Here is an 18,424-nt window from a genome sequence, read left to right on the forward strand (position 1 = left end):
CCGCACCTGGGAGGCGCCGCTCCCTGCGCCCGCCCCAGCCCGAGCAGGCTGCACCCCGCAGTGCAAGGAGAGGCCTCGGCTCTGGGGCAGAGCAGGGCAGTTTCCCAGCGACCCTCCAGGAGTGCCCCCGCAGTCCTGCCCTGTCCTGACTCGGGGCCGCGGACAAACCCAAGGGGGTACAGTTGATTCCTGCTCCCGCCAGAGTGGGAAACCAGCTTGCCTTCGTGGCCGTTATCAGGGATCCTGATTTTTTTCTGACCAAAAAAAACCAAACCAAAACGACCTAGCAGGGGAAACACCGTGTATCTGGGGCCATGCAGGCAGTTTTCCTTAAGTGCCCGGGGGATAACCGCTCTTCTGGCACAGTTTAGTACCCGCCGAGGTGTCGGGGCTTAAAGCCCACTTTATGGAAAGGGGGAGGCTCCTCCCTAGCTTGCCCCTGCCCGCGGTATGGCTGAGGGCAGGCGAAACTGGGCCTGCACGGAGGATGCCTGCCAAAAGACTTTGGAAATATCTAAAGCCCCTGGTGGGGATGGAGGATGTTTGCTGGTTGTAGGGCCACTTATGGTTCTGGACTGACTCATGGATTTGGACTTGATTTGAGTCGGAACATAAAACATTTCTTAAAAAAAAAAAATCCCCAGTTTTTTGGAATAAAAAAGTAACCCCACAATCCACATTTTTCTGTGATTAAAATGAAACACCTATCTGTCTAGGTGTGTAGTAATTTTTTATTTTAATCACAGAAAAATGTGGATCGGGGGGGTTACTTTTTTTTAATCCAAAAATTGGGTGGGTTTGTTTTTTTCAAATCAGAGAAAACCAAGATCTTCATTGTCTGGGTGTTAATGACCCCCTTTCCTTTGTTTGTAATGGTCTTCCAATCAAGCTGCCCTTTGCTCTGCCATTCTGCTCTGTTAGCTGCTCCCCACACGCCAGCTTCTAGTCACCACCCTGCAGCCTGCTGTGAAGTCTAGCTTAAAAGACTCAGCTTAACTCAGGTACAGAAAACATTAACTCAGGTGAACATTAACTCAGGTGTGGGAATAACCTACAGTGAAACCTTGCACTGTCAACCTGTTCAGGAAAGCTAGATTTGGTTTTATCATTATCACTCTAAAAAAAAAAGGTGTACATTTAATTATAATGACTACAGGACAAAAGAAAGAACACTTTTGCCTAGTTTTTTTTGTCCTGTTGTGCACAATATATGATATAGCAAAGTAACACACTTTCAATAAAATGATATTTGTTGTTACTTTGATCTTAAACTGAATAATACAGCCCTGAGCCCTAGTAGATCAGTAAAGCTTCTAGTTTCATTTTAACTGGAGAAAAGTGTGTTGTGTTCTGTGTGATGATACGCTATCTCCCCCCCCTCACACACACACACTTTTCAAAATCCTGTGCTCGGGGCCCAGTCCTGCTGCCTCTGCAGCAGGCAGGATTGGGCCCACCAGGAGATGCCTGAGCTCAGCCCCTTTCCAGCTCAGATCTAAATGGCTTATCTGCCAGAAGGAGATGAACTCTAAACAGCCTTAATGTGATGCTAAAAGCAGAACCCCTAAGCCCCCAAGGGGCCTCCCGGGCCTTGTGCTCCACCTGGGTACATGGCCTACACCAAACTATTTGCAGGACTCCTCCAGTCCTTATTTTCTGTATTTCCTCTGAGAGTGCATTCCATGTACTTAATATTTGTTCCACATTTTTGTTCAAGGCATGGATTTTTTAAATTTCCTTTTCTTCATTAGTTACAATGAATTCCTCCCTTTTCTTCCCCCAAGCTACTGCAGACTTGAAACCAAAATCTTGCCAAGTCAGACTTGTACAAAGGCTCACCTCTCAGCTCCTGTTCCATGTGATTGCATGTCAGTCCACACAGATCCATGTGCAAGATCTAGCCTTCAAGAATGCACAGAGTCCCATTGACTTCATTCACAGGAACCTAGGTAAAGGCTCATTCAGGTGCTTAACCTTCCACATAGCTACTGCTCTCCTTGACGTGTGCAAGTCTTCCTGAGATCAGGCCTTAAGTCTCTGTGGAGCCAGGAATAGATATCAGGATCCTATCCTATACTCTAGCAACAAGGCAATTTTCTAACCATATAAAGTACTATAAATATTTTCAACATTTAAAATGTACCTGACTGTATTAATCATACACCGCAAACACTGGTTTAAAAGATGGCTTTCCTGCTAAGGAAATGTCTCCTTAAAATTAGGGTTACCATATTTCCAGTTCCAAAAAAAAGACACACCCATGCCCTCCACACATACATGCGCGCACCTGATAGTCCCCAAGCCCTGGCCCTCCAACCCCCACCTCCCACAGACTTATTTGCATGCAACTCCTCCCGCTGCTCCCATCCCACCCTCCCCACCTGGCTGCATGCCAGCCATCACGCATGTGTGCCTTGCCTCTAGTTGCCCTCCCTCCACTCCCCCCCAGTCCTAAATAGCTCCTTGCTAGGTCAAGCTAGGAAAAACTTCAAAACTAAGCTGACCAAACTCCTGGACATCTGATCAGGAAGATCCAAAAAGAGGACATGTCTGGAAAAACCCAAATGTATGGTAACCCTACTTAAAATATATACAAAAAGGGGAGGGAATTTCCCTCCAAACAAGACTTAGCAGTAATATTGGTTTCTTTCCTTCTTTCTTTTTCTTTCATTCAATACTCAAAGTCTAGTACACTCTGCAGCTTGTTTTATGTTCCCCTGAAGAATTTGTTGGCAGCAAAGCCAAAGTTTTATTACACTGAGATGATATTATTAGCTTTAGTTTTTATTTACTTAATTTCTACCATAAGGTAGCAATCAAAGACAGAATGGAAAAACAACAGCCTCTGAATTTTCCCCATTTCTCCAGCTTGTCTGCCACTGGAAAGACTGTTTCCTCAAAACAGTGCTTGTGGGAAAATCAAACACACCTACTACAATAACTAGAAAACTGAAACATACATGTTAAAAAAAAACCTAAATGAGAGAAAAGGAACAGTGAAATGATATTCTTTCCTCCACATTTTTAATCAAGTTTTGTCTTTGTACCAGGCAAGCTCTTGGAAAAATGACAGTTACTGCCAGAGAAACATTATCTACCAGAGACAGCAAGCAGTAGTTGAAAAGAGTGACAAGTGCGATTTCATAAAGAAGATCAACAGTTGAACCTTCCCAGCATGATCCTCAAGGCAGCTGCCTCCTCTATATGGATCAAAAACAATGTACCACACAGAAATATAGACACGATTCACATCCAACAGCATAAGAAAAACAGTAAGGGAATATTGGTGTTCCCTTTAATAGAATGAAAAGATTGCTACTAGCCTAGCAAAGCATCCCTATGCCTGTGAAATCTAAAAACCTAAGAAAAACTCTGATCCCATGCATGCCTTTACTCACAAGGTAAAACACTGGAGTAAAATTATGCATATGATTGAGTATTAGCAGGTTCAGAACTTAACCTAGAGGAAAATGTTGGTAAGTCTGGCCTGATTCATGCTAGTAAGTTTTCCTGGCATAGGCTAAATCAGAAAGGACTATGGGAAAAACTTACACCCTTCTCAACAGAACTGTTGGCTAAACTTTCTCTATGGATTTTGCTTTGGTCAGTAGGAGCTTATGTCATTTGAGAAGATAGTTTGATTATAACAGCAAAAATATTCCCTTCACCAATGTACACTGCACCTCCACTATAGATACAGACATTTTAATAAATTAGATTAGCTTTTAAATGACACTGGGTGCATCTACATGTGTGCTTTAATGCACATTAGCCTACTTTAATGACCATTAAAGCATCACTACCACAATGGAGGTACTAGATTTAGCATACATTACCTAAAGCACATTAATGAATGTATACATGTGCCCACTGAGACACAAATCTTGTTTACTATCCAGGCATCCTGCATTTGCCCCAGTGGAAAAGGTGATACAGAGGTCTTTTAGACCAGTGATATCCAACCCATCACCACACAGCCAACTGGCAGCCAGCCTCTTGCTTATGACACTGGCCTTATCAGTTGCAAAGGTATAGACAGTGCTAATGAACATGTATCCCTTTTGGTTTGGATATTCTTGCATGCCAAAGTGCAATGGATCCTTGGCTGTTTATGCTGTGCTTGGTCATGTCTGAATGGGAATGGGCTGACAGTCAAAATTGGTCCCCCACCATCTTCCAGCTCAAAGATCCCATGCCATCTTTCAGCTCAAGTTCACCCACTCCACCCCTCATCCCCCAACATGCACTCTCTCCAGATATACAGCCTAAGAACTGGCCTGGTACATGCCTTCCCAGCCTCCTCCCCGCCACATCCTCTCCAGGTGCATACATGGCAAACACAAAAAAGAGAGAGGAATGTCATGCAGTAGCTGAATCCTTATCGCGTGAAAGCCTGTGATGGGACTGGGCCCCAGTGGCAGCCATGACATCCCCCTGGTGGCCACACAGCTCCTGCCCCTTAGGATACCCTCCCTTTCTTCTCGCCTGTCATGCCTTGATGGAATAATTGGGTTACAAAAAGAGAAGCTGCCCTAGGGTTCCAGACCAAGACCTCTTCTATTCCTTATCCCACATGTCTGTCCCAGACTCAGCTGATCTCAGTCTTGCCCCTCAAGCATTAAGTGGAACCTCCTGGTCCCATCTGTGCTCCTAAGGCACCGGTTGCCTTAAGGATTAGTTGTGGTCTCCTTCCATCCAGGCCTCACAGATATTACAAGTTATCACTTTAGCAGGGTCCCTCACCCCTCAGCACTGTTTGACCCCTCTGGCCTCAAAAGCACTGTTGGAGTGTCAGTCTTCCCAGCCTCAACCTCTTTCTCTAGCTATGTCATTAGCCCAAGACCCACAGTCCTGGGCCTCAGCTTGTAGGCCCCAGCCCTGGTCTCACCCTTCCGAGGCTCTGGCTGGCCCTCTTGGCTTCAGGCCACCTCTATATTGTTCTCTCCCATTCAGGTTTTCGGTCTTCTGACTTCAGCGTGTCTCTGCTCACCCTTTCTGGGCTCTGGGCCCCTGGCCCTAGTCTCACCCTTCTTAGGCTATGCGATCTGGCCCTCCCAGCCTCAGCCCACCTTTTGAGCCCCTGCCATGTTCAGGCTATTGGCCCTCTTGACCTCAACTACTTACTTCTGGTGCCCAGGCCCCTGTCAGAGCTCAAGCCTTGGCATGCCTCTTGGCACCCCACTGTGGCTCAGGCGTTAGCCTTCCTGGCTTCTGCCTGCCCGTGTCTTGGGCCCCTGCCCCGGCAGGACTCAAGACCTCATGCTTCTCTCAGGAACCCCTGTGGTTCATACCCCTGTCCCTGGCAGGGCTCAGTAGCACCCCTGTGGGTCCTCGTCACCCCTTATAGCCATACCAAGATACTCCTTCCACTTCACTTGCAGCTCTCAGGGACATCTTGGGTGCTGGGCAATTCCCCTCCTACAGCCATTCTGCTCAAGAACTCCTCCTCCTGTATCTGCAGGGCCAGATTGCAGTCCTGTTCTCCAGCACTGGTCTTATGTACCTCTAAAGCTCCACTTCTTTCTGTCTGGTGCCTCTCCAGCCAGCCACAGGAGTTTCCAATTAGGCCTGCCAGCTAGCCTGACTTTCCCCACTGAAGATTAGCTCAGCTGCCTGCGGTTCCCTTCTGGGCTGCCCGGAGGTCTGCTCCTGGGTTGCTTGGGTGTCTGCCCCCTGTGCAGCTAGCTCTCAGGACAGTCACTCCTCTCCACAGTAGCAGTTCCTAGCCTGGCTGATACCACCTGCTTATTTCTCCACAGCTGACCCTTGTTCAGCTGACTGTACCCCCAGCACTGGCGATGTGTAGGAGGTGCACGCGCACTCCCTGAGCTTGACAGTGCACCCCGTGCAAAAAGGTCCCACCAACACTGCTGGTGGTGTCTGCGGGCACTCCGCAATCACCACTGGCAGCTGCCAACGGTGCCAGCGGTGTTTGCGGGTGGTCGCCAACCACCAGTCAGTGCTCACCACCTCTCTCCCCCTGCCGCCGACACTGCTGGTGGCATCTGTGGGCAGTCCACAATCGCCACTGCTGGCTGCCAATGCTGCCAGCGGCATCTGCAGGTGATCGCCAACCACCGGTCAGTGCTCACCACCCCCCACTCACCCCCAACAGCGCCATGGCTGCCTGTGGGAGCTCCTCACTTGCTGCCGCCATGCTCTCGATGCCACCAACACTGCCACCTGTGGGAACTCGCCATGCCCCCCCCAGCCTCCAGGGGCGCGTGCTGTTCATAGCCCCCAGCAACCGTAATCTGTAGCAGCATCCCTCTAGAGTAACAGGAGACTCTGGCTCCCTGTTACAGAGCCCCCAGGAGCGTATTAGCACAGTATGAGCAGTAAGGAACAGCATTTTCTTCTGTTGCAGCAAGGACCACAAGCAAATAAATACAAACTAGTGTCCACACCTATATGCTACCAAACCCTGCTAGGCAGAACTTAATGGCATGTATGCAGTACTGCGCTAAATAACCATGCTGCTTTCAGTTCAGGAGTGAGCAAACATCGCGCGTCTTGGGAGTGACAGCATGTCTCAGCACAGTGCTGCCTTGCACTGTATAAACCAGGAGCAGGCAAAATGCAACCAGCAGGCCAGATGTGGCCCACCAAGCCATTTTGTCTGGCCTGCAGGGCCCCTAAAAAATGTAGAAAATTAATATTCATCTGCTTCTGGCTGCCTGTAAAAGATGACAGGTGCCAGGGGCAGTAGAACCCAGAGGAAGCTGGTGGCAGGACCTAGCAGTACAGCAGCAAGGCCAGCTGGGCCCTGCCGCACCCCAAGCCACCCCCAATTGGAAGCCTCTGCCTGGCAGAGGCTTCTGGCCTGGGACCCTGGAGCTGTTCCTGCCTCCCTCTGCCAGAGACAGAAGTTCAGATGTGTGGGGGGAGAGAAGCAGGGAAGGACTGTGGGCAATCTCTCCAGTCCTTGAGGCTGGGCCAGCTCCTGCTGAGTCCTGCAGTTGTGGCCATGCAGCCAGGAACCATGTGGTGCCAGAGCGCCGTGGCAGCTGGCAGGAAGGAGGTGAAAGTGGTGGCAGGAGGGGGAAGCAGAAGCGAGAGAGTGCACAGGAGTAGTGGCAGCTGGGCAGGAGTGTGAGGACCACACTGGTGTCCCGGGGCCAGTGCCAGCAGGGCCTGGGGGGTGGGGGGGCAGCAGCAGCATGAGGTTCAGGCCAGCCGGGGCTCTATGGAGCCAAGCCAGGCTGCACCAGCAGGGATAGGGGAGAGCTGGCCCAGCACCAGATTCCCTGCTGGCCTGGGCCCTGCACTCCTGCCACCCCAGTCTGGGCCCACTGGCACTGGCCCTGGGGCTCTGGTGTGGGCCCCACACCCCCACCCAGCTGTCACTGCATTCCCATGTACCCACTCACTCCCACTCACCACCCCCCACCTGTAGCCTCCATTTCCCCACTTTTCTGCCTGCCACTGGCTGTTCCAGTACTATGTGGCTCCCAGCTTCATTGCCAGACCATGGGAGTACAGGGCCCACACTGGTACCCTGGAATCAGGAGCTGGACGGGAGGTGGGTGTGTGTGTGTGTGTGCACCCATCTGTGCAATGTGGGAGAGAGGGAAGGAAGGGAAGAGACAGACAGAGAAAACAATGAAGGAGGGACAGTGTGTGTGTATGTGTAAACCCCGTACCCACTCACACCCTACATAATTACCTACACACACACACCCACACCCCTCATACCTATCCACCTTCCCACAAAACCTCCACACCCTCCCCCACACCACACATACCCCCACCCCCACAAACCTATACCCACCCTCCATGACCCTCACCCCCCACAATATACAAGAGTTCAGGAGTGAGCAAACATCGCGTACCTCGGGAGTGACAGGATGTCTCAGCACAGTGCTGCCTTGCACTGTATAAATGAGGAGCAGGCAAAATGCAACCAGCAGGCCAGATGTGGCCCACCAAGCCATTCTGTCATTTTAAGCTATTGTGCAATCACCTCTATGTACACTATGCAAACACATGTAAATCAGGACAAAACTCGTTGCTGAAAGAAGTATGTCCAGGGGTAAGGGGAGGGATTTCTGATAGCAAAGGTCAGGGATTAGGGGGCGGGACTTCCAGTCACAAGATGGTGACCAGGGGGTGGGGCATCTGTCAAGGGGCAGGGCTACCCATGCAGACCTTGACAGCTTGCCGAAACTTGGCAAGTGGCCCTGCAGCCAAAATAATTGCCTACCCCTGGTATAAGTATACCCAGAGATGCCATTGCAGTAATCAGGGAGACTCTGGGCCTGATCCAAAGAAGCATCTGGTTTGAGCAATAAATGAAACACTTGTGAGCAGAAGTTCTGTCTAGACAGCCATCCATAGTGAGCAGATGAGCAAATGCTTTTGCTTGGCCACCTCTTGCACTGTACATGTCCCCCCAGCCAATTCCACTTGACCTTGGCAGATAATGACCCATGCTGCACCCTCTGAAAAATTAAAACAACAGCCTGTGTGTGGCACCATTACCAGCCACTGCTACTCCAGGGTGGTCAGGAAGGACAGTGCTGTCCAGAAACCAAGCTGCTTTGACCCATCCAATTCATCAGCTTGGTGCTCCACTTCTCCAGCCCTCAGGAAACTTATACTTACAGTGGGCAGCCAGGATCCCTTCATCTCAGTTCTGACCATTGCCTGCAAGTAAAGGACTAAAGATTGCTGAGGTCCACCTATGTTACACAACATTTAGCTATTTTTGAACTTCTGCATAGCTCCCTATCTCATTCATGCCTCAATCCCGTTCGTCAGCTCTTTTCTCTACTATCAAATCTCAAAGCAGTCTTCATTTGATAGTATTGCCCTGCAGTCACCCAGTGCACACAAGCTAAGCTGTGCCAGCAAATAGAGGTACTTCACGCACAGCAAAAAAAAGGGGGCATCACAACAGGGAGATGGCTACTTAAAGCTAGCAGTAAGTATGAAGAGCAGCAGAAAAGCCAAGATGCCCATGCTGCTCGAATCCCTGCAGGGCTTCTGTGTGCAGTAAGGCCAGTAAACCCAGGTGTTATGTAGAAGAAAAAGCATGAAGATTGGATTCAGAGAACTCTCTCTTCCCAAGGTTTCATTCATGCAAATGGACTGCACTAGTTGCATTGCAAGAGCTCCAGTAACATACAGTCACATTCCCACATTTGGCTCAAAGTAGATGGCCCATATCCCACCAAATGACATGCCCCTGCTGGTTGTCACTTGCCAGTCAGTCATGCCTTTGACTACTCAATCCTGGGACAGCCTTTCTATCTCTACTATGCAACTCTCACCAAGACCGTGGCCTGTGCTCTCACAGATGTGCGAAACATAGCGTATCATCAAAACTTGAGGTAGGTATCACTTGATAGCCTTCACTTAGACACTGGGTATGTACTATCCAGCCTGCAGCTGCCCAAAGGCACATACAGCTGTCATCCTACAACTGCTCAATTACGAGTTAAACAGTTTCTTCCTGGTCCCCTGGTCAAAGTCCCTTAAGTTTTCATGAGCAACAGCAGCTGTGGGTAGGCAGAGTCACCAAGTATCAGCAAGGGGCTGGTAAAACCACTGAATTCCATGGTGCAACCAATGCTGGCAACCTTTTCGTTCCTCATCAGGGAAACCAAAGTAGAACTATTGAAAACTGTCCATACCACTCTGCACTGATATGCATGAATCTCCCACAGGAAGCAACCATGTCCTGATGCACATGGGAGAAAAACACCCCTCCTATTGATGAAGTTGAAGCCTTCAGGCAGGAGGAAGTAAAAAACTGGAACTTGTGCTTTACCACCTTTCTTTAATTATGGAAACCCAGGTGTGCAAAGCCACCAATAATCTCTTGGGTATCAAAAAGCCTCAAGAAATGTGGGGCCAGCACCTTTTTACAACTGCCTCATGCACCACAGCATCAGGTGTAAACATGCCACAGTCAATTAAACTGGTTTACTTACAAACCATTGGACACTGGAAGTTGTTAGCTCCCAGATAGGTATTGCCACTTGTCTCTCCAGAATCAAAGGATCTCATGTGGATCACCTATCTCTGCAGCTCTGAGGCTGGCTCTCAACAGATTCCGGGAAAATGGTCTTTTATCCAGAAGTTGTTCTGCCCCTACTGGCCCTAGAGCTTCAGCATGCTCTTCTCCACTGGTTCAGGCTTTTTTCAAGCCCAGAGCTGGTAGTCAGCAGTCTACATTTGGTCCCAGAGTAACCCAGCCTCCATCACTGACAGTTGCATGTAGATCCCTGCCTTATCCTTATCTTTTGGTAGCTTGCTGAAATTGGGCATTAAGAGTTATGCAACAAAACTGGCAATTTCAGCATGTGGCTGCTAGTCCTGTTGCAGCATGAGTTGCAAGTGCTCAGTGATGTGGGTGAGATTGCAAGGGATTGTGCATTCAGCAGTGGAAAGTCAGACACATGGTGAGAATATGGTGCTGATCAGTGAGTAGCAGCTTAAGGACCTCTAGACTTCTTTGTTGTTGGAAAATGGCGACATTTTCCCCAAAAGAAGTTTTCCTGGTGATTCTCGCGAATGCTTTGTGGTTGATTTATGACAGTTGATGTTGGTGTTGGGGACTTCTGGTTAATCTCCTCCAGAATTCCCACACTGAGTTATCCGACATTTTAGTAGGGGACATAGCAGAGTCAGTCCAAGGGTAATTGGTGCCCTAGGCGAACTGTGTACCTCGGCTCCCCCATCACTTCCAATATAGAGGAAAATTAGGATAATGATGCTAGTGGTATGTTCTTGTCATAAGTCCACTTGAGAGTTGAAAAGGTAGGAGTTGTGAATCTAGTGACCTTTCCACTGAAATCTTTTCAGAGGTCTTTCTCCCCTTACCGAACCAAAGGTCTTAGACCAAGGTGGAGCCATAGCTGGCCAGGGCTGTTATTTAGAATGATGCTCCTGTTATTTTGTTATACGTATAATTTTGGTGCCCCACAAATTTTGGCACCCTAGGTGACTGCCTAGTTCGCCTAATGGTTGGACTGGCCCTGGGACCTAGGAATGCAAAGAATACTGGGAAACTATAACCCCACTCATGGCAAACTGTGCCTTACGGGAACACTCACATTCATGACTGCCTGTTCAGTTTGATTCTGCTATATGCCCTGCTCTTATCCAGTCACAGTTTACATGGTGCATTTAACCATATCTTGTCCAAGAGCCCAAGGCCATTTCTACACCAGGGGCCCCTTACCAGTATAGGAATACCAGTACTTGCAGACACAGCTCACACCTGCAAAACTGTGCCTGAATTTTAATTAAAGCAAGGGCACATCTACACAGGAAAGTTAGTCTGCAATATACTAGTATATGAATTTACTGAACAGTAGCTACCCTGCTCTAATTCTTTGTCTGCATAATGAGTGTGAGGTAGCTTCCAAAGCAGAGTACAACATCTTGGACTAAGACACTCCTAATATGTGCCAACAGCATTCCCACAGTGAGGTAATGTGGAGTAGCTAGCTAACCGTCAATTTATATCCTAGATTCCCCCTGAAAACAAGCCTTTAGGCACCTGACCCCAGCTGACTTCCTGCCCTTTGGGCAGGGGGCTGGACCCAATGATCTTGTGAGGTCCCTTCCAGCCCTAATGTTTATGAAATCTGTGAAACCTACCCAGATTAGGGGCTTTTGAGAATCTTATGTGGACCTTGTCTGCATCTTTATGTCAATATCTTTGAATATCTGACTGACTTACCTAAGGCGCTGTCTATACTAGGAAGATTTGGCTGGCACAATTATACTAATGTAGCAATAGGAGTAATACTTTCTGGCGTGCACAAAGTTATATTGCTGTACAAGTGCTTACTATTTATTTAACCATTAAACACTAGTGGTTTCAACAACAAGCTCGGACGATGAAATACATAACACCTCCAAATAAATAACTACAACAGGTAAATTTTGTAAGTGTAGAGTTGGCCAAGTCATTTCAGAAAATTAGATTTAGCCCTAGTCTACACTCAGCAAGTTTTTGTCCCACAGCTTTGTTAGTTAGGAATGTGAGAATATCCCACCCCTGCCTGACAAAACGGTGCCAGCAAAGACCCCAGTGCAGGCAGAATTGTACCAGCAAAACCCCCCCCCAAAAAAACAAACAAATAAACCTCCTTGGGGATGAACCCAGGCTGATGTTTTCATTTGGAAATTGGATGCATGAGTAGATTTAAAGGGAGCACAGTGACACAGTTGCATCCTCTTTTGATTCCTGCTCCACCTCAACTTTAAAAGCAACTGCCTGGAAGGGGCAGTGGCATTTCTATTCAGGCAGTGCTGAGAGAGTCAGTTAACTTCATGGCTCATTATCAGCTCCCTGATTCCAGGTAATCTCTATCCTCTCCACAGGTTTTTCATAGATTTCATAGACATTAGGGCTGGAAGGGACCTCAGAAGATCATCGAGTCCAGCCCCCTACCCAAGGGGGATGTGTTAACATCCTCTATCCTGGTCTCACTGTTCCATTATTTAAACTACACTTTTTTCTGCTATTTTGCTGTTAGCTATTCCTGGTAATGCCTTTCTTCTATTTCATAGTCCTCCAATCTGTTTTTAGCTTTTGCTAAAAACCTTAACTTAGGTGTGATAATATTAACTTAACGTGTAGTGACTGGCAGTGCAGCATTGCAGGCACTCTATCAGGGCACTCAAGATGGCTAGATTTGGTTTTATGAATAAGAAACATACATTTAACTGTGTCTGTGTTTCATTTTAATCACAGAAAAATGTGGATTTTGGGTTACTTTTTTTAATCCAAAAATTGGGGATTTTGTTTCATCAGAGAAAACCTATCCAGGTTTTCCTGCTTATGACACAATATCTTTTTGATTCTTTTGATTCAGTTTTGCCTAGTTCATTGTTTTTAAACTTTATATATAATCTAGCAAATTAGTGTACATCCTGTGGTTATATTTGTTTTTGCTTTGTTCTTAAACTGAATAATATAGTGCTAGCCTGCCTAGCATATTACTAAACCTTCTAGTTTCTCTTTACCTGGAGAAAAATGTGTATTATATGTGATGATGGGACACACCATCTGCATCCCCCTTTTCAAAATCCTAGATCTGCCCACGATTGACTATAAACAGTAAGGGCTGCAAAACTCTTTGGGAATTGTGTGCAAGTGTGGTCTGCACTAGGAGGATTTGCCCATACAGCTAACCTGATGTAGCTGCATACTAACCTGCATCTAGTGTGAACAAGCACGTCACTTAGCCCTTTTTTTTTTAAAGTGCGTAATTTGGAGTGTAGGATTCCACTACCTGTCAGGATGCCTAGGAATTGGACACTGTAATGCTTAGAGTGGCATTGTCCAAATACCTTTGAGGCCTTGGGCTTGCACATTTGAGCACATTTAAATTTCTGTTTCATTGGGACTGTGCTGATGCTCTCTGCTCTCTTCTCCCCAATCCCATCCTGCAGACAGTACCCGAACTGGTGGGGGTGGGGGTGGTGGTGGAAGCAGGGCTAGGGGAGGGATGCTGCAGGCAGGCAGCTCCTCCTGGACTGGCTCCTAAGTAGAGCTTAATTCTACACCTGCCTGACCCAACAGTGAACGTCTGTTGGGTCAGGAGTGTCACTGTGACTTATGGTGTTTTGCAGAAAGTGCCATGACTTACAGCCTGGAGCTGCACGTCTGTCAGCAACCTCTGTGTTACAAGGCTTGTTTTTTAGGTACCTGGTCCCTTCAGGAAAACCCTGAACCCTGTCTCCCACACAGAGTGCATGGGGAGAAGCAGACACATTAGGAGAGTATAGAGCAGGTTATAAGGAACTACCTGAAGTTAGCATGGGGAGGGATGTTTCTGACAGTAGTCAAATACAGTGGGTTATCTTAAGTCTTGCTGCTGTAGGCAGGCACAGAAACAGAACTTTAGGCACTTGAGGAACATTAAGCTCCAAAACTGAATGGTCTGTGGAGTGAGGTAGCAGCTGAGTGATGGTGTTCTAAGAAGCAATTTTGAACTTAGTATCCAAACTCTGCCTAAATCCTTTATTGGATCTGGCCCTTTAGCTTAGGGTAAAATGTTCAAGATCACCTGGTGGACTTACTCAGTCACACAGGAAGTGTGAAATCTTGTTCTGTTGGAGTCAATGGTAAGCTTGTTCAACATGGTAAAACAGCAAACAAGGCAGAAATTCACCCCAGATCTTCCACTTTACCATAACCACATTACCTTTTGACTCACATGGCCAACCCTCGTCTCTTTTCCTTTGGATCACAACTATACTGTGAGTGTTCCTTTAAGAATAATCCTACCAGATGCACCACATGCAACAAACCTGTGGCTAAATAAAGTTATGTCTATGCTAGAAAAAGTCATCAAGGTTAGGCTGGCATATACATCAGCCCATTTTTGCATTGCAGATAATCTAAGTATTACATACATTTTCCATTAGTTTAAATACAAGTCTAATAACTTAGCAAAATTACTGTTCACTCAGAATGTCTGATTCCCACCAAGCTTGCTATTTATTCATCTTAAAGAATCTCTTTAGAGTGATAACATGTTAATAGAAATAATTACAAAGTCTCAGTTTCGTTTAAAATATAAATATAATATCTCGTTGCTATTGCAACTGTGGACAGGAAACAGTCTTATGTATGGTAATAGGATGGTAATATCCTGGTCACTGATAGAAGAGTGGTTAGCATTTCCACTTGCTCACTGGTGGGAATCACATGTGCACCACTTTGTAAATATATTAAAAGCAAAGGTACTGAGAACAAACAGCCACATAGGGCCCCCAGGCTGCAAACTTGTAAATTAGGGATCTACAGAAATGAATGCTATTTATGACTGGTCCTTTATATATAAAAGTATTGCTGACAAGCAACACTGCCTAACTGCAAAAAGGTATAATTCTGTACCTTTCAAATCAGGGGAGCTAATAACCAATATGCCTACCAAACTGGCATGGCAAAAATGCACTGCTTTTGGCATCAGCTTTTCTGAAACATGTTTCTGGAGCCTTCCTGTTGTTAGTGAATGCGCTTGCTAAAAATTCTCTCATTTTGCTGCCACATGGAACATTTTAAACAATAGCTTCACCATGGGCATTAGGGTCTGATGGGAGATCTGCTAAATAGGAAAGGCAGATTATTAAAGATGTATGGAAAGGGAAGTAATATTTTTATATGCAGTGGGACAAAAATGGTGTTGCCTAGCACTGTTGTTATTACTTATTTACTGTAGCATTTAGGAGTTCTAGGTGTGGACAGTGCTAGGCACTGTCCTGATGCAACAATAATAGGTTCAGCTTGAGGCTGTGAAGGGGGCACAGCCCCTATCGGGCACCAGATCCTTATTTTTCAGCCCTCAGGTCCTGCCCATGTCCAGGCCCTTCCCCTGCTGCTTCTCCCTTCCTGGCGCCTGCCTACCCCCCTCATCCAACTTTCTTAGTTTCATACCCATCCACTGGCTTCAGTTCTTCCCCTGCCTCACCTTCTATCACATCCCAAGTCATCTTATTCCTACTCCCATTGCTCCATCTCTCAAGCCCCCTTCCTATCTTCATGGAGAATACTGAAGATTATATGGATTAGGTTCTAGTATGGAACAAAGCCAGATTCTGAAATCTTGAACTCCTTTGTGAAGTAGAACTTACATCTTCACAGTTCTTGTAACTAGTTATCAAACTGCACTCCACAGTTCTAGCAATCATTTTTGTGTTATCCCTTACTGCTAGGCAGATTTTTTTTTAAATAACTATTTTTGTTAAAACGCATATACAAGGCCAGATAACTTCTGGCTGTCAGCTGTACAGAGGCACAAATCAGGGAATGTAAAGGCTCAAGAAAGTGCAAGGTGAAGATAGGTCACAAGACGGCAGTGGGAGGTAGACCTTGTGATGTGATGTACACAGGATCACTCTCCAGAGAGGCAAATAGTTCAGAGGATGTGCTCTAAGCTTATGTGTATGCATACACATTGTCTAGAACAGAACTGACCATATGTTCCTGTAAGTGAGTGTGTATCCTGGAGATGTCACGCTTGCTCGCTTGTTCCTCCACTTTGGAATCTCCCTTTGTTATTCGTCTGCCACACCTTGACATTCAAATGATTAGAAAAGACAAAAGAAGGGAAGTGAGATATTTGTTACAATCAGTGGTAGGGCTCAAGGGCAAAACTTTTCTTCACAGGGCTCCACCTCCTCTACACCCTGCCCTTACTGCACCTGCCCATTTTTAGGCCAGAAATTTCTTTTGATATCTCATTCTCACAGTAACACACTGAGTGATGCCAGGCTACAGACTGGTCATTCCTGCCATTTACCCACAGGAACCAGCAATACAACCCTTGCCAACACATTCAACTACATAATTTATAAGTCATTTGTGAAAAGTCTTTCACCATCAGTTCACCAAATCAGTTGTTTCTTATTTATACTTCACCCATGAATGGTTTTATCATCGCTACATTAATCCTTATCTATACTTCATTGATTAACAAGTTCCATCACTCAAGTAATTTTTATTTATACTTCATTAATTACCAAGTTTTCATCACTCAATTCTTACTTATACTTTGTCAATAAATGAGTTTACCATCACTCTTTGAATCATCAATTAACGAGTCCAACTACTCTATTAATTTTCACTTATACCTCACCAATTCATGAGTTTGTCAGGCACTGACTTATCCCATTCCCTGTGCTTATCTAGGATGGGTTCCCTTCATGAGTCGCTCACTGGTTCTTCCCATCAATTAATCATGTTTAAGGCACTGCCGTGTTCCATCCTTCATTTGCTAGCTCATCTATTTAATTAGTCCCTCAACTGAAAGAAAAAAAAAGAAAAATTACCCAAGGCAAACTCCCTCCAGGAGGGCTTATCCTCTTCCTCCTCACCATCACCACCAGGGCCTGGATGGTTCACTCTCCAGTTCCCATTGTCCTACCTGGTGTTCCATCCGCTGCACTGACCCTACTTTTGGCTTTTCTTGCTCCCAGACTGGTGTCTGCGACTCGTGTTGCAGTTGACCCTGTTCTGTACCTCCTTCACAGACTGCACTGCCCTCTCCCAGGAGAAGCCATGCATTCCTCTCTCTGGGGGATCTACATGTGTGCTGGCAGCCTCTTTTGGGTTCTAGCAGAACTCCCAGCAACCAATCAGGGCCCACTTAACTAGCACATTGGCTGCGTGCCTCCCGAGCTGACTGCTTCTTCTAGTGGCTGACCACGTGTCTTTGAGGTCAGCACTGCAACCCTGAGGGCCCAGAGGTAGGTCCCTCAGCAGACTCATCCAGCTGGTCAGCCCGGACCATAACAGGGCCTGGGATCAGTGCCCTATTACGGTACCCTACCAAACATTCACTTACACTTGTAGCAGAAGTAAACTTCATTTGAGGATAAGAATTTTATGAGGAAGAGAACAGGGACACACAATAACACTGCTTCTTTGTCACTAATGTGTTGGCATGTGGCCAACTCTTCATTTGATCTGAATTTGGACTAAAGCTTTGATGTCACCTATCATGTTAAGCAGTGATACAGCTGGAATCTAGTTCACAAATGGAAGTCACTTAGTTCATTAGTATGTACTCTTTCACTGATCACATCAAAAGATAATTCTGGTGCTTTGGAAGATACACAAAAGATATTACTTCTCATTCTTCAGCCCTTCCCCGGGCCTCTGCATATGACCGGGTGCCACCCGGTGCTGCAAGAAACAGAGGGGCTGCACAGGGACCTCCTTGCCACTATGAGCTCCACGCTGCCCTGGCGAAGCATCCCCTGTGCATGTGGCAGCAATGAGTGGCACAACCTTGCACCACTGAGCTCACAGTGGCAACGAGCTTCCCTGCATGGCCCCACTCTGCCCTGCAGTGCTGGGTGTCACCTGCTGCGCTGCGGAGGCTCTGGGGAAGGGCATCAGGGTGGGAGCCTGAGCCCACAGTGGGCAACCTGTGCCTGCCCCTGCCCCCACTCCATGTACAGATCTGGGGAGTCCCAGGAGCCCTCAGGGCTGTGGAGAGCTGCCCCCGGATGAGCCACTCATGGCCCTGTCCATGGCACCCTGCTGGGGCCCTGTGGCCACACATTATGGCCCCAAGCCCCGTGTACCACCCAGCTGGGAAGCAGCCCCAGCCCTACCAAACTCCCTCCCTCCCTATGGGGGCCTCAATCTCCCCCCCACCCCACTTACCTGTGGGAGCTGCTCTCCAGGCTGCCTCATGGCCATGTACATCCACATGTCACCCCCTGCCTGACCGCTCTCCTCCTGCTCCCCCACAGCCCCTTGCAGGCTGGAACTCTGCCAGCCTGCAGAGAGCTCTTGGCAAAATTGCAAAATCCACGGGTTTCTCCATTAAAAATAAGAAGCCTGCGTTTTCCTCTGGTAAGGGGGGAAATCTGCGTTTTACTCTGTTTTTCCATGGGAAATGAAAAACCCGGATCCCTGATGATAATAAATGATATTTGAAAGTCTCAT

General features: G+C 47.2%; 1 protein-coding gene across 2 annotated transcripts in view; it reads right to left on the minus strand.

The window, feature by feature from the left end:
• GRTP1 (growth hormone regulated TBC protein 1) overlaps nt 1–18,424 on the minus strand; it is a 96,388-nt gene that overhangs the window by 74,562 nt on the left and 3,402 nt on the right. Inside the window, exons 3-4 of one of the 2 annotated variants that reach the window (XM_019525193.1) lie at nt 15,944–16,040; nt 1,840–2,037 (exon numbers count right to left, since the gene is read on the minus strand). In XM_019525193.1, coding sequence (XP_019380738.1) covers nt 1,840–1,868 — 29 coding nt within the window. In that variant the 5' untranslated portion in view covers nt 1,869–2,037; nt 15,944–16,040. Of the gene's footprint in view, nt 1–1,839; nt 2,038–15,943; nt 17,616–18,424 lie in introns of those variants that run through there. The other variant, XM_019525194.1, reaches the window with a different exon arrangement.

The sequence above is a fragment of the Gavialis gangeticus genome, unplaced genomic scaffold (genome assembly GCF_001723915.1).
Source record: "Gavialis gangeticus isolate Ggan-Ray unplaced genomic scaffold, GavGan_comp1, whole genome shotgun sequence".
Taxonomy (NCBI): Eukaryota; Metazoa; Chordata; order Crocodylia; family Gavialidae; genus Gavialis; species Gavialis gangeticus.